The following is a 24,789-nucleotide window of genomic DNA, read 5'->3' as shown; positions in this document are numbered from 1 at the left end:
AGTAGTGTGACGACTTTCCTTTACCTACGACGGATCTTTCTGGAGTGGAGTATCTCAAGTATCTCTGGCTAGAAACAACCAACCACGCATGTCATCGTGTTAATGATTAATCGATCGTCATCCATCACTCCATCCGATCGCTGTTCGCTTGTTTGAACTAGCATGTGCACGTGTGCTCACGGCTTATAAGAGTGTACCGTCCATCCATCTAGACATGCTAGTTTCCACGATGGTTCCACAGGTGGCAAAACTGTGGGCGACAGTGCTTCTACTCGCCACGCTGCACAACTGTGCCAGCGCGGAAGTGAGCGTACAGCAATCGCCGGGGAAAAGTTCGTGCCTGTCCAATGCCGGTGCCATTTTCGACGCACCTCCGATACAGTGCCGACCGCTGGTTGCCTGCAACAGTGAGGCGATGACGCAAAGCTACTTCGCCCACTATCAACGGTGTCGAGCTAACGAGACCGCGCGGCTTGGCGAGCGGGAACAATTCTTATTTCGCATCAACTACTGGCAGGGTGATCACGTGTTCCTGTACGGTTTGCTCGAGAAGGCACACGAACCGCATCAGCTTGTGGTGGACGCGGAACACCTAACGCAACGGGGCACTGGCGTGATACCCGACCTCAACCGGAAGCTGCTCATCTACAGCATCGAGGCGGGTCGCATCGAGGATGCGCTGCTGCTCTACCTCACGACGAAAAACCAATGGACGATGCAGCAGATAGTGGACGCGATCGGAAATCATCCCGACTTCAAGGTAACCGAGGCGGTTGGCCTGCACATGGTACAGTTCGCGCGCGGGCTACCGCTGAAAAGCAGCAGAGTGGAGTTCTACAAAGCCCTGGTGCCGTTAGTGCGCCGGCATAAGCTTTCCTCTTCGTACGTCACCCTGCTGTACGCCGCAGATGCGGTTGGGCTGTATACCGAGGAGAACAAGGGAGTAAAGAAGGAGTTCGTTACCGATCCTTTAACCGTCATAATCCACCGTCTGCGCAAGGAGCTCCAAAATCTGCAATTCGATTACAATGTATGGATAGCGAACACATATCCACGCTACTACACCTTTTTCCAGGAGACGATCTTCTCCTTTGCCGAAGAGGTATGGAAAAAGCTTGAAAAACGTCGCCTCTTCGAGATAACGAGCATGTTCCACGCGAAAGGACACCGTTTTACGGCGATTGGGCAGTTCCAAAAGTACGCAAGATTCGACCAACGAGACAAACATGCACTGCAGACATATCTGCCCACGCTAGCGCTAGAGCTGGACAAATTGATGCTAAAAGTGCAACAGACCGGCAATCACAAACACGAACTGGATCGCATTCAAATATTGAAAAACAACTTCAGAATAGGGTATTACGAACGTAAAGACATCTACCACACCTACATAAACACCATCAAATCTAACGGCAAGTTCGGCAAACGGCGTATGGAAATGGAAAAGATAGGATGAGCGATGATTGTGTGGTGAGGGCGTTACGAACTAAATACAGATACTGGGCTCTAATGCAAGCATAAAACTGGTATATTCGCGAGTTGCTCCGATGACACTGCTACTAGGCGCCGATAAACTGTAACCGTAAGAGTTCAAGCATGCATATATCTTTCAAGACAAATTATATTATCCACAACTATCTCAATATTTGCACATCATTATGAGGTCGTTTGTTTGTCTTTATGCAACACAAATCTCTGTTGCAATGGTCTAACGTACAGGGAGTTAGCATCTGCTGCAATATCATATAAATGTGACAGTGTCGCGCAAGAGAGTTAAAGTCTTCGCCCATCCGTCAGTAGGTGCGTCATCTTAAAATTGCAAGATGCGTTATAGGCTAGTGGTACTTTTGGCGATTGTACAGACACTGCTCTGGTCGACACTGTACGCCGACGAGGTCCCACAATCTGAGGACCCATTCCAAGATGAGCAAGATCAGTGTCAGATTACCGTGAGTTCGGAAATGCTGAAAACCTTAGAACAATCCATACAAGCAGCAGTCAAGTGTGATGAAAATCTGTGGAGCAACTTTCTTCTACACTACCACGAAACTCAGCAAAACCTTACCGACTGTTTGCAACGGCCCAGTGATGAAGATGCACCCGGTGCGTCCGATGTCTTCTGTCAGCAGCTGTTGGACGATGCACAGCGAGAGATGGAGCAGGAACACCGCAAGCACTCGGACGAGCTCGAGAAGCAGCTACACGCAGCCCAGCAGGAAGTTCAAGAAAAGCACGACGAGAAGGTCTTGCTGGAGGGTCAGCTAAACCGCCTCCTGAACGAACGTGCCGAGCTGGTGATGGATCTGCTGCTAGCCAACATTGCGATCGGTGACACAAAGCAAGCGCTCGCCAACTACCATGAATTTCCGGCCAAAGACCGAACGCACGAACTTCACGAGCAGATCGTACGCTCCGTATACCGGGTGACGATCTACCAAGACCAGCGACTGCTAAACCTCCTCAACTTTGTGCGCGAGATCCAGACCACGGATGCGAAGATGGACCTCTACCGGCTGATGATGGGGGAGATACAGAAACGACCGAGTCAGCGTTATGGACCCATTGCGGCGGCGTTCGCACTGAATGTCAAAGCCGACACAACCGCGTACAACGCCGACCAGCAGCTCTACACCAACCTGATGGTACCGCTCGTGGCGCGCTGGAAAGATCAGCTCGCGAACGGAAACTATAAAGAGGTCATCAGTTTCGCTGCCAAACAGCCGAAATATTACGAGCAGATGCAAACCGACCTAGCGACGGTGGATGAGGCCAAGTGGGCGAATCTGAAGTTTGACTTGTTCGTACCGTACATGAACTCGTTCCAGAAAGCAGCTCTGCGTCTGGAAGCGTTGCGTCAGGTATTGAATCAGATCTGGACACGGAATAAGCAAAACTCCTACCAGCGTCTAGTGCTGACGGCGAAACAGCTGGACATTTGCGAGACGTTCATGAACAGAACGAAAAACCAAGACAAAAACGATAGACGTATGCTGGACGACCTGAAAAAGGAGTTCACGAAGTTTGCATCTGGAAAAGTCTACAAAACGTACTTGGATGCATCGCGTAAACCTTCTGGGTAGATTCCGGTGATGTCGTCTATGGGTTCTTCGATAATGATCATTCGTGAAGTTGAGTACCACACGTAATTTGCTGTAGTTGTAGCATGTTGTAGCACAATTCAATAAAGAACATTCCCTCGTAGCTTCAAGACGTCTTCATAGTCTTTTTTTTAATGAGTGGGAGATTAATCTAAGAAACATACGAAGTATGTCAGCTCTGTTTCAATGCAGCTCTTACTAGTTGGACCATATGTGCAAATAACTGACATCTGTTTACTTGCCGCATCGCTTCTTCGAGTTGCAAATATTGACACACAGATTACTAAGACAACAATCACTGCTTGTGTCCACTGGAACACCTGCTATATATGTGGGGGATATTCTCAGGAAGAGTACCAGTATTGTGTCAAGTGTTGTGAGCTTCGCTGAAGGTGCTCGTGCTGCATCTGTTTAAAAATGGGGTCAAATATCCCACACGTGCTAATGTTGTCCCTTGTCTGGATCTCACTGCTTGCAGTAGGTGAAGCAAATAGTACACCATGCACAATCGAGATCCCTCAATATATGCTGACCGGGCTAATGAAAACGGAACCAACCGCTACAGGCTGTGAGGGAGCATGGAGTGGACTCCAAACGCACCTTCAGAAAGCCCACCAGAACCTCACCGAATGCCACCAGCGTGCGGAGTCTTTCGAAGACGTTGATACACCACAGACAACCTGCCAACAATTGTCTGACGAATTGGACAAACGAATGGAGCAGACGCGCGTGAAGCTTAGCGCCGACATGAAGCGTAAACTACAGTACGAGCAAATCGAAGTCGCCAAGATGAGGAACGAAATGGTTAAGCTAAAAAACCAGCTGAAGTCCGTCCAGCTTGAATTTAAAAATTATTACCACCGGCTGCTACTACTCTACGTCGACTCTGCCGATGTACGGAGCGCAATGTATTATTATCACCTCTTGGTATCGCTGAAAGAACCAAACCTGCTCAAAACTGTAGTAAAGTTCGTCTACATCTCCAAGAGACACGAAAACCGCCGGCTAGAGAACTTGCTTGCACTGGCGAAGCATCTTCCAACCGCCTCAGAACAGATGGACCTCTACAGATTAATTCAACCAGAGATCGTAAACCGCGTCACTCAGCAAGTCAGCTACCTCGCCATGATAGCATCGCTCGATATGGACAAGTTTGTGAAAGAGAAGGAAGAGTCCGAATTCAAAAAGTTGCGAGACGCCATGTTTAAGATCGTTTTGGCGCGATGGAAATACCAAATGCTGGGTGGAAACTACCGAGACGTTGTAACGTTCGCTAAAAACTATCCTCAATATTTCGAGAAGATAGGCGTGCGGATGGCAACGGTCGCACCGCAATATTGGTTCCAGTTCAGCTACAGCCAGTTCGTGACGTACCCAAATCTGTTAACGCTTCCCAAGCACAGGCTGGTAGCATTCCAGACTATAAGACGACAAGTGAAGGAACGCAACAAGAGCCACTTCTCCTACTACCTTGCGAAGCTAGCCAAGCAGGTGGAGATATGTGAGAAGTACATCAAGCAAAACTACAACGAGCTGGACTACAAGGAGGAGCTGGTCACGCTGAAGATGAAGTTTCGGGAATTTGACAACAAAAATGGCTATGAGTACTATCTGAAGAATGCAGATAAGCTAACCAAGACGAAACCGCCCGTGCCGGCTAAACCCGGCAAACCCAGAAACAGGGGTGGTTTAAATGGACGCCGTTAACCACATTGCGAATAAGAGTCCCTTCCAATAAATGTTGTCGATGTCGTACAAGTTGCTCACTTTCTTCAATAAAAAGCTGTCTCTATTGCACAAAATTTTAGTCACTCCGTCTGCATTATTTGCCCCAACACACATCTGGAGATGAGAAATTGTTTACCTAAGTCGTGTTATTTACCTTTCATAAACGCATCCAACTGCGGTGCTTTAGTGCTGCCTCATTAACATACCTAAAGTAACTGGAGTTGTGCAGCTGTACCAATATTTACTTTGCGATGTTTGCATTGCTCAATGCCTTTTTTGCAACACCTTTCCCATGTCAGATTTGTTACGAAACATACGAGCAAATGGCGAGCTAATACAATATAAAATAAATCACACCATTCCTCATCCGTTAAGTGTCTCGCGGAGATCCTCCATAACTGGTGCAGCTCATCAATATCTTACAAATATGACAGCTGTCATCGTAGTGGTTTTGGTTGGGTGTTTCTTGGGAACACTGGCTAAGGGTTGTGAGATTACCGTAAGTGAGAGTATGGTGAAGCGTTTATCCCATTCTAACCATAGTGACGAACCCTGCAATACGCTGTGGACCAGTCTGGAGAACCAGTATCGCAATGCGCGAGCGAACATGAGTGTATGCCTGGAACGACAATTAGCAGTCGGCAATAGAGAACCGTCCGTTTTCGACTGTCAACGGGAGCTCGAGAACGTTAAGCTGGACATACAGGGCGATCACGACTACTACGCCCGTACCATGCGTCTAAAGACTCAGCTGAACGAAATGGATGTGAAAAAGCACCAACAAGCAAAGGCCACACTGCAGCACCGGATCGCAATGGTTGGGAAGGATTTTACATCGTACTATCGGGATCTAATTTTCCTCAATATTGGAGCCGGCTCGTCTAAGGAGGCAATTAAGTACTATCATCGCTACCTAGCGGGCCAACCTCCCGGCCCACTGCTGAATGATATCGTCGCTTCGGTGTACCGTGATCCAGCCTACGAGAACGAACGGTTCGCCTATTTGCTAGACTTTGTGAGAAAGATGGCCGGGTCCAGTTTGAAGTTATCGCTCTACAATATCATATACTCAGCAATGAAACAGCACCCGAATCAACGTGACAGTTATCTGGCCATGATGTTGGCGCTGGATGTTGGACGGATGGTCTACACCACGCAGAACGATGCAAAGGGGCGACAGCTGTACCTGGACATTTTCCAACCCGCCCTGGCGCACCTGAAGCGTGCAGTGCAAACAGGCAATTACGACGAGATAGTCACCTTCGCCACCAAATATTCAAACCATTTCGAGGAGATAGAAAATCAACTCGCCACAATCGACACCGGCGATTGGGACCGGACGGATTTCAACCGATTGGTAACGTACCCGAACAGGCTACCGCTGGCCAAACAGCGCCTGGAAGCGTTCCGTATGCTGCTGCTGCAAATCAATCAGCGAAACAAGCACAACTTTGCCAACCGGCTGGCGAAGGTGGCGCCGGAGTTGGAGCAGTGCGAAACGTTCATCCGGAGTGGCAAAAGCGATCAAAGCGTGCTGGACAAGCTCGGCACGGTGAAGGGTTTGTTCGCGAAGCTCGATCCCAACAGAGACTACGACCATTACTTGACGGAGGGTAAAAAGCAGTAGAACGCACCAATATCTTGCGCTGAAGCAAACGAGCAACCACTGCACCAGTAACAATAGTAGAGCAATCATGCTACGCTACGGTAAATTCTCACGTGCTATCCAATAAATATAAACATCCTGCACTATGCCTTCGCTGGCGTTTGCTCCGAACAAAACAATCCGAAACCCTTTTTTTTCGACGGGGGGGCACCATAAACTTCCAAACGGCAAAAATACATATTGCACGCAATACGGTTTGCCTACCTTCCAGGCGCCACGATTTCTCGTGCCCAGTTTCGGGTCGAATGGGCCTCAAATCGGACCAGCGATACCCTGGTTCGTTTGTATTAATTTTATTGTTTTTATTTCCGGCCCCGGTTCGTTGGCACATTACCCTGCTGTCCTTCTTGTCCTTGACCGTACGCACACAAACACACGCGCACACACACATACACACAAGAGCAGCGTCGTTTGGGGAAGGGAGCAATCGATACCGGAAAGCACAAAGTCACTGGACCGGGAGGTTTTCTTTCGACCTACCTCCCATCCAAACCACCCCTCCCCCTTCCTCCTGCTCCCACTAACCCCACCCCCCACCCCCCTGCTGCTGTTATTATTATTTTCCAATTGCCGTTTGTCGTTGCTTGCAGACGAACGTTCACTCAACGACCGGCCCCATCCGCGGCCCGGTTTTTCCGCCCGTCTTAGCTTTCGGCGCTTACGGATTGTGGTAATTTATTGCGATTTGAAATTAATTTATGTCATCGGTGATATTACTTCCCGTGCCAATTTTGTCTAGTCTTTGGCGTGCCTACACCGGTGCGCCTACTGCCGCACACGCAACGGAACGCTTCGCGAGTTTCCTGCGGACCGCAGCCACCCAAAGGACTAAAAAAAGAAAAGAGACATCCCAAAAGGATTCAGGAAAACCGTGCAGCAGTACGCTACTGGAAGGAAGAGAGACACAAAGCGAAATAAATAGCCAAACACTATGGCGGCAAAACACCGACAGCAGTAGAATCGTAACGGACGCGATTGTGTCGTACAGGAAATTGGTTCGTTCGGTGAAAATGAGTAGAATCTTGATTCGTGTTCTTGCCAAGCAGTACAGTTGCCTCGCTTGCGGATGAAGATGAGCGCTTCCATTTGCTTTCTTTCCCATCCTGGGCCGTGTCGTGTTGGGAGTTAACCTATCCCCGCATCGTCCCGCATCCGTCCCGAGCACGGCGGGAAGAATGGCACTGCTCTCGAGCGAAATCGATAATCGGCCATTAAACTTTAAGCAGCACACCAGCACCGGGGAGGTGAGCGAGAGACTGTAATAAATCTTCGATTTCCAGCTTTTCCCTTTTCCGGACTTTGGGCACTTCTCAAGTGGAACGGAACCGAACGACGCCCGCAAAAGCGGTAGCCATTCGCTCCCGCCCAGAACAGAGTGGACGGTTTTTTGGATTTTTTTTTTTTTGGAAGGAGGTTTGGATTGGGTTTTAGTTTCCTTCCCATATTCTTCCTCTGCTTGTTCTGCCTTGCCAGAAAATTGAGGGGTAAATTTATGATGCTGAACTCCCGGCACACTGTAGCGGGACACGCCAACCCAGCTGCCCGCTGTCGGCAGATCGGATCGATTCGTTCGATCCACCCGCCGACGCTCGAGAACATTGATTGCCTTTTAACATATTGAATACACCGGACCATTCCACTGACAAGAGTTCCTCCCCTCCACCCTCGCCCTCATCCGCAAAACCAGAACACTGGTGAAAGGAGTTCGGTAACGACATTTGGCGATTCAATAAAAACGATACTATAACTTTTCTCTGCCCAACCATCGTGGTGCCGTTTGGTTGTAGGCCATTTCATCGGTAGAAATCTTAATCCGCCCGTGCGGTGGCCTCGGCCCGGGGATCAGGCACGGAGCCACTACGGTGCGGTTGATTAAACACAGCCAAAATCGATTGATTCACTTTATTTGTTTCGGGGTGGTACAGTGTAGCCGTGGGGAAGGAAAATTAATAGAACGAAATTAGGATCATCATAATATCGGCAGCGAGGTCAAGATGCGAGTGAAAACTTGTTTTCAAATCTTGATATTAAAGAAATAACTAATAATAGATTGATCTGAAAAGGCCATGAGTAAGGTTTCAATTGAGTGTTTTGTCAATGCATAAGAAAATATTAAAACACTAGCAAAAGATTGCATACCATGAAGGCGTAAAAATTCTGCTAAAGTCGAATAGCTATTTTAGCCGTTGTTAATTGACTGTTACTTAATAAATTAACACTGAACATTAGTTAAATGATTTATTAACTTATTTATTTCTTACCACATTCATACAACAAAAAATAAAAAAAATGCATAAATATAAATGGAATTAATAAAAAAATATCTTTAAAAGTAACAAAAGTATAAATTATGTTACTAGATTTACGCCCTGGCCGTTCTAACGATAATAAAAAAATAAATAAATTATGTTACTGTAATAATTTGGACAGCAGTTATATTTTTTTAGTAAGGTTTTTGCGTAACATTATAAAAATTGTTTCAGTAAATGCAGAAAATCGTTTTTGTTTGCAGACAATACAACAGGAAGATAATATAAAAAATCTTCTGATTTACAACAAGATTTATTGCAATATTTCAATCTATTACAACTACTAAATATTTTCTATACCATTGAAGGAACTTAAGGAATTAATTTTCTAGAATGGCAAAAACGAAAATGGTCAGCTCTGTTGTACTCAAACTACTAATTTAACCCTGACCTAATTTGTACGCCTGTATCAATGCAATCTGAATCACAATCACACTTTCTAATGCTTTAACCTTATTCTTTTTGACACTCCTTTCTTTACTCTAAGAAGAAATTTGTTCAACACAACATCCAAATGGCAACAAAAAGATGTTCACGATCCCTTTTACTTCTCACAAACATTTTATTTACCTCCGTTTAGCAAATTCATCATCCCAGATAGCGCACGTGAGCCTATGAGAAACTAGTTATCAAAGGCAAAGAACGATTTGCTCGCCACCCACAGTGTTGGCAAAATAAAAAGCTAACCATAAAGCACGTTTCTTATAGTCGTATTGCCGGAAAAAAAACCAGAACGCGCGCAGCGTATGTTTTTAGCACGCCCAGGCACAACCAATCACAACACCCGTGTACGCCTGTAAGGTAGGCAACCGTCATTGCAGCACGCCACCTTTTTTACGACACGAATGGTGCGTACTGCACAAAATTGCTATCGATGGTGACAGTGGTTCATTACAGCAGACAACACACATACAATGGCATGAAGATTTTATTCTGTCGTAAACCTTTCCCTGCCATTAAACGGAAAAAAGGGTTGTCGGTTTTTTTTTTGCTTCTACCCAATACTCGCTGATAGAATAGAGCATCTGGTGATGATGTTGGTGATGATGATGATGATGATGATGAGAAATCAGTAATGATTGGAACTATAACGGAAGAAAAAAGTACACAAATCGGATCTTGAACTCAGGCTCAAGGCGAAATCTTCGTGCTAACGCTTTAATCCTGCTGGAAGTAATGACTTCATGCATGCAAATGATTCATAACGCATAACGCCGCACATGTTCCGTCACGGGGTGCGAATTATGGTACCAGCCACCAGCGATGATTATTCTCCCGGGGGCGTGAGTCCTGTATAGTGTCGCCCTGTGTGCTTTAGCTTTTAATGGTTTCGCTCAAAAATGGTCAAAAGAGAAAATGAGTTTCGTTACAAAAAAAAACAACCAACGACCGGCGCGTGCATTACACTTTATCTTTGCCTACTCATCCGTGCGCTTCCATCCGTTGATCCGCTTTTACTTCCGCTCGTCTCGGGTTGGCTTAAGCTTGACTATAATGATATGATAATAATCGTTTGCACTGACGATGAGGTACCTCCCGGTCGACGGTTTCTGCCGACGGAACAGGTGTCGGTTACGAAACTGTGCGATCAGCAAATAAAAAGATGAGTAAAGTAAAAACCAAAAAAAAAACAAAACCCACATCTGAAGGTAAGCGATGTACCTAACCCACCGGTTAATGGTTTAAAACTTTCACACGGTCTGCTACGCTGCCAGCTTTCAGTCCGGGTTGTTCGTTATTTTTTTAATAGTAACACAGCGGAAGAGACAGCGTTACAGGCACATGAAAGGAAAATCTAATAAAGACGACCAAACGGGGTGTAATTATAATGTCATTTAATTCAATTACGTCCCTTTGCTCAACAAATAACGCACTCCATGCTAACGGTGGTGTTGGTACGCCCGGGGATTTAACGCTTCCTGTGCGGATGGCCCAGGAACGGGTGGCATCATTTCACTCCAACCACCGGTACATGACGGAACGGTTTGGGGAGTTTGGTACCGTTTGCGTCACGCGCCGAAGCCGAGAAGGCGGAATCAATGTGGAGAGACCACTCCACACCAAAAAGCACTCCCATCACCCCGGGGGTTCCGTTGGATATTTCTACGGTGCCAGGTGAGAAATCCGACCTCATTTACCAATTTGTGGCCGGCTCGGTGAAACGATCAACACAGCCAGTGCCGAACACCTCAAGTGCCACCGAAATACTGATCCTTTCGCGCGCGGTGCCGATGGTGAAATTGGATTCGAACGGTACACTTCCATTGCCTCCCGCATTTGGCTATTTTACACTTCTCGGGCGGTTCACTAATCGATAATCCCACTTCACTGGAGTACCTTGTTCTCGGCGACAGCAACAAAAAAAAAGCCACGAACGAAAACAGCGTAATCAAACACTTCGAGCGAACCAGATTACTGGAAATAAATTCTAAATTTACTCACTTTCATTGGAATTCAATTTCAAACATACCTTATTTTTTGTTGCTCTCTTCTGCTGGTCCACTTTCCGTTCCTCCACGAATCTGATAGCAAAAGAACACTAAGCTAAACATCGCAAACTGGTATCTGACTCCGCTAGTGGCCCCACGGCAAATAACTATTCAGTTGCAGTTTTAATTAAATGCAACGCGCATGGTGAGCACGATTGTGCAACGAGGATTCCGTTTATTTTCCCTCTTCCTGTTTGCCACACGAAAATACGAACGTGAATCATGTGTCATCCGCTTGCACGTAGATGTACGTGTCTCTCGTTTCGTGTGTCTTCGGAAGCAGATACGGAAATTTAGTAACCCCCCACCCCGGGTTTAGTACGCCCGGGTTAGTCAGTTAACTCTTTAATTGTAATTGTCAAGCATGCTGTTAAAACTTGCTCCGGGACTCGGTACTCTCGGTCACGTAATAGCAAGACACGGACGCTTCCCGTCGACACAGCCACCGGAAAGCAGATGCTAATTCATTACAACTGCAGTTCGGGAGCTTACGGACAGTTTGTTAAACTGGACAATGCTAAGCTCTGGCCAACGGTGCTAAATTAGAAGATTGTCTTTGCGCTTCGTTCCGTTACACCATTAAAATTTTGAAACTAACTGTATTCGGAAGGAAAAACTATCAACCAAAAACACGAACAAGCGTTAGCATTATATCAGTAAAGGTGCAACGGTTTGTTCAAGTTTTGCCCGCTTGCGGATCAGTAATTTATAACTTTTAATTAACTTAATTATTGAATTACACACTACTTGATGAAATAAAGATCAACACAGTCATGGGTACCATACATAACTAGTTTTATAAACTTTATTTTACCTCATATCGCAACCCTTACCTTTTAAATGTTATGAAAACGATGAAAACCCACTTGTTTACTTTTTTGTTCTGCGTATTGCATACTTTTAGGCATTACACAAAAACATTATTTGAATGAAAATGGCAATATACATCACATAGCATGCTTTCTATGTGACACCTTTCTGGAACTAGAATTCTACCTAGAATGCTAGGTACCACGTCACCCAAATTATGGGTGACAGGAAATGTTTGGTGACAGGAAAATTTGAGTGACGCTTTGGTGCGCTTGCAGCAAAATATTCGTTTGCATTTTTGAAACGGATTAAACAGAAGCAGCTCCTTTTCGTAAATTAGTAGCGAAAAATAGTAGTTTTACACTTCTACAGAAAAGTATTGTATTTCGTGATAAACAAATATTTATTTTTACTTTTTTATGGCACGCCGTTAAAACATCTGTCATTATTTTTTAGATTATTAAATTTTGTACCCACAGGAAAGATCACTGGTTCACGCTTGTCGCCGGACGTGTTAAGCATAACTCGAAATTAAATTATTTTCCTCACCCAGGTTCCCTTTTTCACCTATTCCAACCACTTGGGAAATTGTTTTTCAAAATTTATCTCAATGTCAAGCGAAGCTTCTCTAATCTCCTGGTCAACCTTCACCAGAACCCTGCCCCGTTTAACCAGTTTACCATAATGCCATAAACTCAAACTACCATTAGCATTTGGTGTTGTTAGTTTTCCCTCCGTTCCACGCTTACACCGGCATCAATCAAAAACGAGTTAACGCGCTACCACTTGCCGCTAATCAATTATCTTAGATTTTCATACCCCAACCTTCCCCGGTGCCAGACATCATCGACGCCGATGTGATGTCGCCGCCGCCACCATCGTTATCGTTCGCTCAACCGTGGTCTTATTCCGTTGCGCAAAAATAACGGAAAACACTTTCTCATTATCTTCACAGCTGCGGGGTCCAATGAAGCTAATCGCACAAATTGGCTCGAACCAATTAAGGGAACACGGTGTGTTTCTGCGCGGCCAGCAGCGACGATGGTTTTACCCCCCCCGGCACGCTGATCCGGTCCGGTGCGCGTGAATATAATTTTATTAGCGTTGTAGCGGTTGCCGATAAACCTTCTGCCACTGCCGGGCGGGTGACATTTTTCAGAACCCACCCAGGGTTTCGCGACCGGGCACCGGGTTCTAATTTGATAGAATTAATTTTCATTTCGGCGATATCATTTGTTACTCCATCGGATGCCGCCGTGACAGACTTGGATGCGTTAATATTGGAACGTTTTGCAAAGCAAGTTAATGTTTCATCCGTCCATCCGGTCGTTTGTTGACATTTGGACGTACAGCGTGCTTTTCGCAGCTTGTTTTAATACACCTTACCAGGCTGGTACTGTGTCTGTGGCCATTAAACTTCTTTAAAGGACGTTATGCCATGCTGATTGCATACCTTTAGGCGTTAATTTTTATTTAATAACTTCTAAATATATGTTTACGGCTACCTACACCCATTTTGATTTATCTTTCCCTTGACGAAATATTCGAATCTTCCGGTGTCGGCTATAGTAACTCGGCCAGCAAAGAAGTATGCAAATCTTACATCCTTTTAACGATTGCTCACTTTTAGGCGAGCAGACCGATCCTGCATAAAGCTCACCAGTTATATTCATTACATTCTGTAGAATGTACAACCTGCAGCATTCATGTATTCATGCTAGCCACTGTTTTCAACCTCGCCTTAAAGTATGCAACCTGCGCTACAAAACGATCCTAGCACGCTAGAATCTTAGCCTGCATGTTCCATTTTTGGGCGATTTTGCAATCGAAACAAAGTCCCCCAACCATGTATTGTTCATTTGCCATCAGCACGTTCCAATGCTGGCAACCTATCATACACAGCGCACGAAATTGGATCCCTGGACATGATCGAACATGCTCTACCGTGGTAGGCAAAACGGCACATTCAACGGAAGGCTTCGCCAGCGCTCGCTAGCGAAGATTATTTTCGCACAGCAAGATAATTTCCCCATTAACAGTGTGCTTTTGTAGTGGAGCAGTGCAGCTCATCAAGCCGAGAACAAACCGATGCGATGTGATGAAGAAACACAACCCACAAAACGTGTCCGTGTCTTGGCGCCGTTGCCGAACCAATCTTCATCGACATGTACAATTCCGATCTTTGGCCGGGCCATCACAAACCGGGTACTTTTGTAGCGTCATTTATGTAGTACCGCACAATAAATCCTTCACCCAGTATCATTCCACCACATGCACACACACAGAGCCCAACGAGGGGACGCAAGTGAATCAGTTCATTATGGAAATGAAAGCCACTCATCAAGCCCGCCCGTACGTCGTCATCGGGGCCGTTCGGTTTCGCCGGCATCTATCATTTCCATCTGACGCACGGTCCGCAGGATTGTGTGGCCACGTTGCGTACCGTACGTGTGCATGTTCATTTGGATCGGAACGGGGCCCACGTACCGGGCCCCTCAAACCTTCCAGCGACGAAACAGTCGGATGACAAATTGTCTCCAACTAGAGCATCGCTTTCCTTTCGGCACGGACTGCTGGTGCGTTGGCAAACTGTTCACACATCTTTGCTGGCGCAGTCGAATGCTGCGGTTAGCGTCCACCAGCCGACCCCTCCTAGTCGGAGCCCCGCTGGGATGTTGCGATGTGTAATTTCGGCATTTGTTTTCCACCTAGCGCCAACCCCCCCCCCCCCCCCCTCCCCCCTCCGGGACGCGTGCTGTTGCGAACGATGCTTGTTGCTGATTTCGACAGCGGTCGAAGGATTGGGCCGTCCTTCAGGCAAAGCCCAGTTATCGCACGATCCCAGCAGCCGCCAGCCTGCCAGCGACCGAAAGCTCGAGCTCGGGGGCAAGGAACGAGCATTTATCAGCATCCAATCACGCGTCGCATATGCTAAAGACGTTGACAGTGGGGTGGTTGGTGGTGGTGGTGGGCGGGTGATGTTGGCTCCCGGGCCACCCGAATGCCACAAAACGGTAAACCCGTAACCGGGGCCGGGTGCTTTTATCAAACGATGAAACCGAACGGCGGTTCGTCTTGAAGCTTTATTTTTCCCTCCTTTTACGACGCGTACAAGCGACCAGGGGAGGACAACCAGGCCGACCCGGCCCGGACGCTCATCAGTGACGAGAGTGAGTTTCTTGGATTTTGGGGATAAACAAAGCCTATGTTTGGATGCGTACGCTGTGTGCTCCTGCCTGCCGGTGGCGCACCACAAAGGCACCAAACGGTGCCTTCTCGAGGCAAATACGCGCACTCGACAACTCGTACGAAGGCACTCGGTACCCAGAGCAGCCGTATCAGTCCCCTGGCATCGTTACATCTGGTTGAGCGACGGACGAAATAAATGCGATGAATTGAGAGGATTTATTATGCCAAAGTGTTTTCCCGGGTACCGACCCGGCATAGAGAGGAGGAAACAATCTGGATGGTTGGTGACAACTAGCATTGTAAGCATTTCAAAGGACGGAGTACATTTGGTTAAGTGAAGTCGCTGGATTTAGAGACATTTGATTCGTGGACCCTTTTTTTCTTGTTGCTATTCTTTTTAACGGTACGCTACCACTTGAATGACCCAAAATGTGCAAAATAACAATAAAATATTACAATTCATATGAAGATGTGTTCGGTACGCCTGAAGTTGTGCTATACGTTACTTTTTCGTATTAATGATTAAATCTGACCAAAATAGACCCACGGGACCTTCATATTCTTTTTAAAACAGCTGAATTTGGACATGACATTCATGAGGCAACTAGTGTAATACTTCAGCAATGAGTGGTGTAGACGTTTTGTGTCCCAAAGAACGCTCCCGGTGTCTTGGCTTGATGATAACCATTGGGTGCTGTTAGTGCTAATGAAACTCTGTTCAATTTTCCAAGGTGGTTGGCTTTCTCCAAGCGATAGAACGCTCCTGCATATGAGTATTAGTTACCGAAGCGTTGTAAACTCGGAGCTAACGCTATTTAGAAAGTTCATCCAGCTGACATCAAATTGTACTCCTGCATCAGCCTTAATATGCAACTAAACAAGTGTTCGTCTTACGAACATGCTCTGCTATCTCTCTGATATCTATACTATAAGGACAATGAAGGCTTCAAAAGCTGACCTTTAAGAAGCCTGCCTCTTATCCAGGTGTACAAGACTTTTGAACATTGGAATATGTCGATATCTCAATAAAACTGATAGACTTCAAGGATTTCTTAAAGAAATTGTAACTCATATACCATCCAAGCACTCTTTTTGACCAGAAATGTTTTCTTTTCTTAAGAAATCCTTGTTTTTTTTTTAAAGGAAATCCTTGAAGAAGTCATGTCCAGTGGTATGAAACTCGATCACCGTAAAATTACTCGAGATTTAGCGAAATACCGAAAGGATGAGCTGTCCAGTGATAAGCACCTTATAGAAATGGGATTCTTTCAATATCTCATGAATATCTCAAAAACTGCAGCAAATCATTACAGATATTTCAAGTCACTTCTTCTTCAAAAATGACATAAATCTCACGAACCAATGTTTCCTTCTTTTATTCTGCAGCTAAGTCAAGACATCGGTTACGTGCTGTACTCGGCACTCGGATCGTTCTATATTCCGAGCTGCATCATGGTGTTTGTCTACATCCGGATCTATTTTGCGGCGAAGGCCCGTGCGCGGCGCGGTATCCGTAAGAAACCGCTAAAACCACCGAGCGAACAGGTAGGTTATGCGGAAGAAAAAACGCCTAAAGATATGCAATGTTAACTACATAATCATCCCTTTAATGTTTCATCACCACTTGGTTGGTGATTTTTGGTTGTTTGTTTGTTTTAAAACGACTGCACCCGGCACATGTTTTCTGCATCTTCCCCAACAGGATACGAGCTTCACGCGAAATGCCGGTACCGTGCCGATGCCATCGCTACCCAGTGCCTCTAGCAATAACAATCAGTCGACGGCGCAAAACCCGCTGCAACTATCCACCGGTACGGGCGGTGCGCAGCCCGTCGGCAACACTATCAGCGGGACGACGCAGATCGCAACGATAGAGCCGCCGCCGCGCGGCACCAGCTCGTCGGCCGGCACCCCGATGCCCATCCCGGTCGTGACGTGCGACTTCGCCTCGGACATGTCGACGAGCGAGGCGGCGACGGCCGAACAGGACAATCACGGGCCAATCTCGCCGGTCGGTGCGGGTGGGCTCGAGCCGAAGGATACGCTTAAGGTGGCGCAACCGATGCAGCAGGGCCGGAGCAGTAGCACGAACGGTATTTCGTCGGCCGGCAGTACCGAACCGTCACCATCGCCGTCCGCCACCGCCCGAAACCGGGCGCTCTCGGTCGGGATCGATACGGATATGGTGAGCGAGTTCGATCCGTCCAGCTCGGACTCGGGCGTGATCAGCCGGTGTGCGGTGGTGAAACCGCTCAAGTTTCGCCTCTGCCAGCCAATCTTTGGCAAGGGCAAGGCAAAATCGCGCCAAACCAACGCGAAAGCCGGCCACGGTGGGTCGGGCGGTGGCGGACGGGGTGGTGGCAACTGTACGCAACCGATGCTGGGGAGTACGAGCGGTGGTGGCGGACAGCAGGCCATCTCGCAGCTGATCGCCGCCAAGCAGACGGACAGTGCGTGCAGCGAGCTGGAGCCGGCACTGCCGCCGAAACCGAAACCGCGCGACCCGGAAAAGGAAAAGCGGCGCATCGCGCGTAAGAAGGAAAAGCGGGCCACGCTCATCCTGGGACTGATCATGGGCAGCTTCATCGCCTGCTGGTTGCCGTTCTTCTTCCTGTACATACTCGTGCCGGTCTGCCCGGACTGCCACATCCCGGAGAGTGCGTTCTCGCTCGCGTTCTGGCTCGGCTACATGAACTCAGCGCTCAATCCGGCCATCTACACCATCTTCAACAAGGACTTTCGGCGCGCGTTCCGGCGCATCCTATTCAAGTGATGTTTAGCGTACGTGTGCTGCTATCGCTGCGTCTCCCGTAGCATCGAGAAGGCTACGGAGCGGGCCATTGGCGGCGCACAGCTCGGCGGCGGCTACCGGGGTGGCTACATGCGATGATAATACGCGCCGCTAGGTGGCGCCACCACAACCCCGGCACGGCTGTCCCTGCACCGGCGCTGGTTCGCCCTTATCGCGCTTCTCCTATCCTGCTATCCGCCGACCGGCATTGCCGCGCTGAACGCCACCATCGTCATCTTCGTCGCCGACGCATCCCGGCAGGTGTGCAAAGCGCCCGGCAGGTATGCAATGCCGCCCATCTATCGGTAACACCAAAACAACAAGTAACGCGTTACAGTAAGAACGAACTAATCAAAACCAAATACTTCGCACGTGTATGTATGTGTTTGCGTGTGAGTGTGTGCGAGTGTGCAAAAAGTAAACACACGCGCACATACACATACACACACACCTCACACTCGCATTCACCTTCAGCTATAGTCGAACGTTGGGCCTGTGTGCGAATGTGTATGTGGATGTGAGTCTGTGTGTGTGTATGTGTGTGTGTGTGTGTGTGTGGGGCTGAAACCGCACAAAGCCGCAGAACAAACAAAAAAAGGTGTGTGAACGTTAGCAGTATTTTCCCCACCAAATTACTCTCCCACCTAGCTAATGTGACCAGGTGCAGTATGTAGACGAAGAGAAAACCAGAAAACTACAAACAAAAATCCTAAAGTTGGAAAACAAACATAAAGTTGATAAAAAAAACCAACAATATAACAAGCAACTACTTACAACTAAACGCACTATACGGTGTAACATAATTTGCATTTTGAAGCAAGAGAAGAAAAAAAAGAGGAATACAGAAAGGAACAAAAGCCAATCGGAGCAGGAAAGCATCATAATTGTGCACCAAAACTGTAGCATATGTTAGAGCGGGGAAAAAAGGGGGAAACAAGTAAACGTAAACTCGTAGTTTTAAGATCGGAGAGCGGAAGCGGAAGGTGAGCGGTAGCGGTACGTTATACAAGGAAACACATCTTTTCTTAACTAACTGTGTATAGCGCATAAGAGAAAAATCAAAATTAAACAAACTCGTGCTCGTACTTAAAACATAACCCCCAAAACAAAAACTTCCCACTCATACGAATAGCCCTCGAAGCGAGGGTGGACATAAGGAACGTTCGTTCCCTTGTTACTTGATATAGCATATATCTATAAGCATCCTTCATTAACGGACCGACGTACTTACACAAATGCAATATGGTGACTAGTGCGTAAGTTTAGATAACTAATAACTTCAAAAACTAATTAGCACACAAACAAACAATGGGAAACCAAATAATGGGGCGGGAGGGTTAGTAGTAGTACATCCAACCGTGGGTAGGGAAAGGTAGATGGAAAAAAGGGGATTAAGAGGGGAAGGGAAAAGAATGGAAAGGTGATACAGGGGGGGGGCGTATAGGGCTAATAGATTTAATAATTAAATAATGTGGTAAGATGCAGTTGGTGGGTTCAGGCGGCTACGATGGCAAGCAGTCGTTTATCAACGTGATTGATTTAATACAGGGTGTGCCAGAGAAAAATGCAAAATTGGTTATATCAGCTCAATCATTAACAAAAAATGGTTTAATTTGGTTGAGAATTGGGTTGTTTATGTTTATTTACAATTAAAACTTGGTAAAAATTTATTTCACTAAACGTTTCACTCTAATGCGAAGTCCCTAAAGTCTGATATCAGAAGACTACGCTGGACATTTTTTAACCTTATTTGAAATGAACATAAATATGACCGTGAAATCTTAAATAATAGTATTATTTACAGATGCTGTAAACATTGTTTGATTGTACCAAAAAATACAATTTTTGCATTTATTCCTGCTTCACCCTGTTCGCACAGCAACCACACATTTACTGTTATCATTTATTTGTGCATTCCGCACGCCACAACTGGCCAGATAAAATGGACCCTGAATCTTCAATTCAAATTCTTTTCTTCCAAATTTTTCCTATCCTTCCCATTCATACGGACAAGTCATGCTACAGTTTATACCTTTTTTCATATGGTTTTGGAACATTTCAAATTATTTTATCTTTTACGTTGACATTTTAACGCGACACCGTCATAAGCCACCGCCTACCAAGTGCACCGAAAGTGGAGGAAACCTGTAAAAATTAATGACTAATAGTTGGTAAATACCGGTATAAAAAAGGGGCCAGCGTTATGTGACCGTTACTTCGCGTAACGGTCGCGTAACCAAGCGTGCCAACCTATCGAACGTAATGCGTCCGCTGTATATAAGGATTCACATTGAAGATTTACAAACAAAACCACACACAAAAAAAAAGAAACAAACACACACAGAGTAAAACAGATACATAACATCGTGTATAGTTGTTCTAGCAATCTGGATATCTAGCTGTTTGCGCAAATTGACACAACTTACGTTAACGATTTTTAACACAACTGCGCAAGCGTCTATACCTATGTGCGCGTGAGTGTGTATGTGTGTGTGTGCGTATCTGTATGTGATAATGTGGGACTGATGTTTGGTGGGGGGGAGGAGTTCAGGAGGAAGATTTAAAAACCATTTAAAATCATGCTCTCGGTGCTCGGTATGGAGTAAAAATTACTAACCAATAAGTTCATCGAAACCCAAGCATAATGGGATAAGCACTTTATGGTGCTGAGCAAATTTCAAGCAATAACACTAACAGCGCTCCGTATATTAATTACCCTTCAAACCCACTAAATATGCAGGCGGTGTTTTGTACATACACACATCGAATTTCGCATTCATTGCAAAGCAAAACAAAAAAGTGTCATATTGTATCGCGCATTGCATACATGCGGGCGCGCGATATCCACTGTAGAGTCATATTAGCAAAATCACTACCTACGAATCGTTGTCACCTGTACATAGGTCACCGAACGTTGTTTAGAACAGAATCAAATAAACCGCTGCGCATACATCACACAGATGCATACACACACACACACATGCACACACATACGCACACTATGGGAGCGTATGCAAGCGCGGTGACGATTAAAAGTAGGTGAGGGCGAGAGCGCACACCTATTGGGTGTCATATTATGAGAATGAATAAATAAAGCAAGGTCGTCCGGGGGAGAAACAAAAAACAGTTGGCGAATGTTAGGTTAAGGCAAAAATTACAGCAGCCATCAAAACTAAAAAGATATCTAATCGTTTAAGAGAGTTTTCTTGGTTTATTTTTTTAATAACCATATTCTAATGAATGTTGAACCAAAACCAAAACAAAACTAAAAAAATCCCTGTACACCTAAGTATTGAATTGTGCGACGAGACGACGAAGAATAAAATTGTATGACGAGGAGATAAATAGAAAGAACAACACACACACAAACGCACAAACAATAAGAAAGTTTAACACAACTAATAATGATAGCACGTAAGTCGTACTAAACTTGCTGCAGTATAGTATAGCGAAATTAAGCAAAACAATACAAAAAAAAACACAAACACACACATACATAAGAAAACCAATCCAAATATGTTTAAGCAAACAAACAAACAAAAACAAAACCAAACCATTACACACTACATTTACTATGTATTGTCCATTGGCACGTCCATGGTACAAACATGATGAAAGCAAACCAAGTGAAATTAGATGTTTTTTGTGGAGCGCTGCGCCGAGATGTGTTGGATCGAAAACAAAAAAAAAGGCAAGCAACAAAATATATATAAATATATATATATACAAAACTAACACCACGAAACGGAATCCATTTTCTCGGCAAAACTCCCAATTTATTCGTAAGGTGCAAAACTACTTTAGAGCGCATTGGTCTGATATACTTGTTTTACGTGACCCATCGCTAGCGGATACGATATAAGGTGCAGGTGACTTTCCTTCTTTTCTCTTTTATTTGTTTGCGTGTGTGGATGTGCATTAGAGTGCAAGACATACCTATACATGTGTGGACGCAGGGTGTGAATGAGCGATACAGTTGAAGCCAAATCAAATGGAAGCCATTGAAACTCGATGCAATTGAGTGAACGCGCAACAAATGGGTACGCAAACAGGGCACACCGGCCCCCTTTGACGAATTTGGTGCATAGTGATAAAGGGTTCATAGGTTAATAATTAGCAGAGCTAAGACGAAACCGCGTCACAACTTGTTAAATAAGAAATGGTAATTATTCTAAATAATTCACACAAATTCACAACCAAACAAGAGGAAAACCACACACTGCAAAGCAAAGCAAAACCAGAGAGGAAATAACAGAAGAGGAAACACAAACGCCCACTTAGATAAACTACCACGAAGGAAAACATTTAAATGTGTAAAACCGGAGCAGCGCGGGATGAACAAAGCCTAACACGGTACGGTGATACGGCGAAACCGCGCATTAGCAAAAAAAAACCAACAATTTATTAGTGTCTATTTAAAAAGTTTAGCTAAATTATAACGAAGAAGTAAAGAAACAAACAAAAAACACTTTTAAAAAAAACGTTACGACATCCACCATACAATGCATGTTTTATGTGGTCCAGTGCTCCAGTTGTTTGGGGGCATTTTTTCTATAGTGTGTGCGTGTTTGTGTGTATTACTTGTCGGGGAGCTCCGAAAGCTCCGGCGCTCCGGAAAGGAGTGAAGAAAATGGGTGAAGAAAAACTAGGGAAAACTAAATCAACAGTAAAACCAAAACAAGAAAAAAACAAATAAAAATTGAACATCGTTAAGCATAAGCGTAGATGAATTTTTGTTTTTCTTTTGTGGTCTTTTTTTTTCCTTTCCTTTCTTTCTGTGCAACAATTGTGCATCAAAAACTGGAACTCAAAACAATCGGTGTCTAGTAGTGTGTAAAATTGCGGACCTGCAAAACCGCATACATTAAAAAAAAAACAAACATTGCACGAATAGCAATAAAACCACCGCCATTAAGACGGTTTTGGTAGTTGGGATGGGCGGTGCGGGGAAGGGAAGGGATACGGGGAGTGAAACCCAAAGCCAAATCTAGCTAGTGAGATGGACGGGGGTTAAAATATACATCTGATAGCATAGCAAAAAAAAAAAATACCCCCCAAACACACAACAAAACATAAATCAACGAGCATACCATGCAGTGGCGAGCGTGGTTCATACCCACTTTACCCATCAATAAACGAGCATAAGCATAAGCGCATAACGAGGTTTCTGATCGATTATTACATTTAAAGCTAAGCTAGAGGGCCCGATCGTTCTCTAACGTAGATGTGACATGACCATTGCGAAGGGCGGGGCTAGGCCACCGTACCGGAAAGCAGAAGCAAAACACACGCACATACCACAATGCACACATTACACACACTTATATAGCAAATAAATGATCGAAGAACCGCACCACACGAACCGAGGACCACGAAAACCTAGTCACAACTCGGTAAAATATTATAAAACCACCAACAAGGTAATCGTGCAATCGGTTGCATACATTTAGGCGCTTAAATTGTGCACCGGTCAAATCGCGGCGCAAGGCACAACTAACACGTTTCTTTATTCAGATAATTGACAATTCACTTAAATTCAATCGTTTGTTGAAAAGCTTTTAAATATTTCTTGCGTTAATGAGTATTATTCTTCACCGTCATTAAAAAAAATATATTAAAAAAATTATTAACAAAATCATATTGTAACAATGGCATCCAATACAATTAATAATATGTATACTTGCTGAGAAATTAATTTGAGCATTTCTTTCTGTATTTTATTTACACATTTCCCCATTAGCTAGATTAATATTAAAAACCGATTTAACCCTTGCGCACTTTATACGCCTAAATGTATGCAACCACAAAACACTACCATGTGGTAGGTGTTTACTAACGTTTTACCGACCGACTCTGTACCAAGCAAATGCTTCTGTGCTCGAAATTTTCCCGCCTACTTTACCACACCTTTCCACCTCGTTTGTACCACCCCTTATGCTCCATCCCAGCAAATCGATTTCCCTCACAGTATTATTTTCTCCCCTGTATGCTCTTGGCACGTACGGAAAAGAAATGAAATCTGTCAACAGCTTATTTCTCTGCTGGAATCAAAATAAACCCCGAGCGAAAAAAAAACAAAACAAACAAACAACAAAACAACACCACACAAAACGTAGCATTTACAACAAATAAACCAAAAAAAAACTGCGGGCCTGAGATGCGAAAGCGGGCAAGCAGAACGCACGGACAGGCCAGGAAATAAGCAATAATAGAGCAGCATACGGAAAACATAAATGTACTGACCGTACTGCAAACCATACACGACGGTACACCACAGCAAGAAGGGAAACAACCAACCACATGACCACTGTAATAGGCCAGTGAGCAAGCGAGCCAAACAAGTTGCAAACAATGGGCCAGCTACAAAAGAGGGGCAAATAAAAATAACAACAACAAAAATTACCGGGAGGAGGGAAGGGAGGAGAGAATACGAGAGAAACTAGTCAGAACAATAGAAATGGGTGAAGTAGAAACCGAACCAAACAAAATGGAGGCAAACTGATGCCAAAAGTTTGCTCCGTGCTGATACATAGTATGACCCTAACGTTACAATAGGGGTGTGAGAAGGGGGGTGGGGTGAGAAAGGAAAGGGAAGAAGAGGTGGGGAGTGGTTAGGGGAGGAAGCGGTGAAGGATAATACAATAGAGGGTCAAAGCGCAAGGGAAGACTAAGCATTCCGACTCCGAGCGCGATTAGGGGTGCGACAGCG

At 45.4% G+C, this 24,789-nt stretch overlaps 4 protein-coding genes across 4 annotated transcripts in view; all 4 read left to right on the top strand.

Annotated features, from left to right (window-relative positions):
* LOC128307370 (alpha-2 adrenergic receptor) overlaps window positions 1-19,389 on the top strand; it is a 114,052-nt gene extending 94,663 nt beyond the window's left edge. The window contains exons 2-3 of the mRNA XM_053045173.1: window positions 16,676-16,834; window positions 16,992-19,389. Coding sequence (XP_052901133.1) covers window positions 16,676-16,834; window positions 16,992-18,062 — 1,230 coding nt within the window. The 3' untranslated portion in view covers window positions 18,063-19,389. The remainder of the gene's footprint in view (window positions 1-16,675; window positions 16,835-16,991) is intronic.
* LOC128307374 (uncharacterized) lies at window positions 230-1,511 on the top strand. Its single transcript, XM_053045176.1, has one exon. The coding sequence runs from the start codon at window positions 230-232 to the stop codon at window positions 1,454-1,456; it is 1,227 nt and encodes a 408-aa protein (XP_052901136.1). The 3' UTR covers window positions 1,457-1,511.
* LOC128307373 (uncharacterized) lies at window positions 1,793-3,193 on the top strand. The gene has a single exon (XM_053045175.1). It carries the CDS (start codon window positions 1,824-1,826, stop codon window positions 3,078-3,080), a length of 1,257 nt encoding a protein of 418 aa, XP_052901135.1. The 5' UTR covers window positions 1,793-1,823; the 3' UTR covers window positions 3,081-3,193.
* Window positions 3,477-4,890, top strand: LOC128307371 (uncharacterized). The gene has a single exon (XM_053045174.1). The coding sequence runs from the start codon at window positions 3,516-3,518 to the stop codon at window positions 4,803-4,805; it is 1,290 nt and encodes a 429-aa protein (XP_052901134.1). The 5' UTR covers window positions 3,477-3,515; the 3' UTR covers window positions 4,806-4,890.
* Window positions 19,390-24,789: the final 5,400 nt, after the last annotated feature.

The sequence above is a fragment of the Anopheles moucheti genome, chromosome X, assembly GCF_943734755.1.
Source record: "Anopheles moucheti chromosome X, idAnoMoucSN_F20_07, whole genome shotgun sequence".
In the NCBI taxonomy this organism is placed as follows: Eukaryota; Metazoa; Arthropoda; class Insecta; order Diptera; family Culicidae; genus Anopheles; species Anopheles moucheti.
Note: the sequence above shows the minus strand (reverse complement) of the source record. Positions and strands in the feature narration are given on the sequence as shown.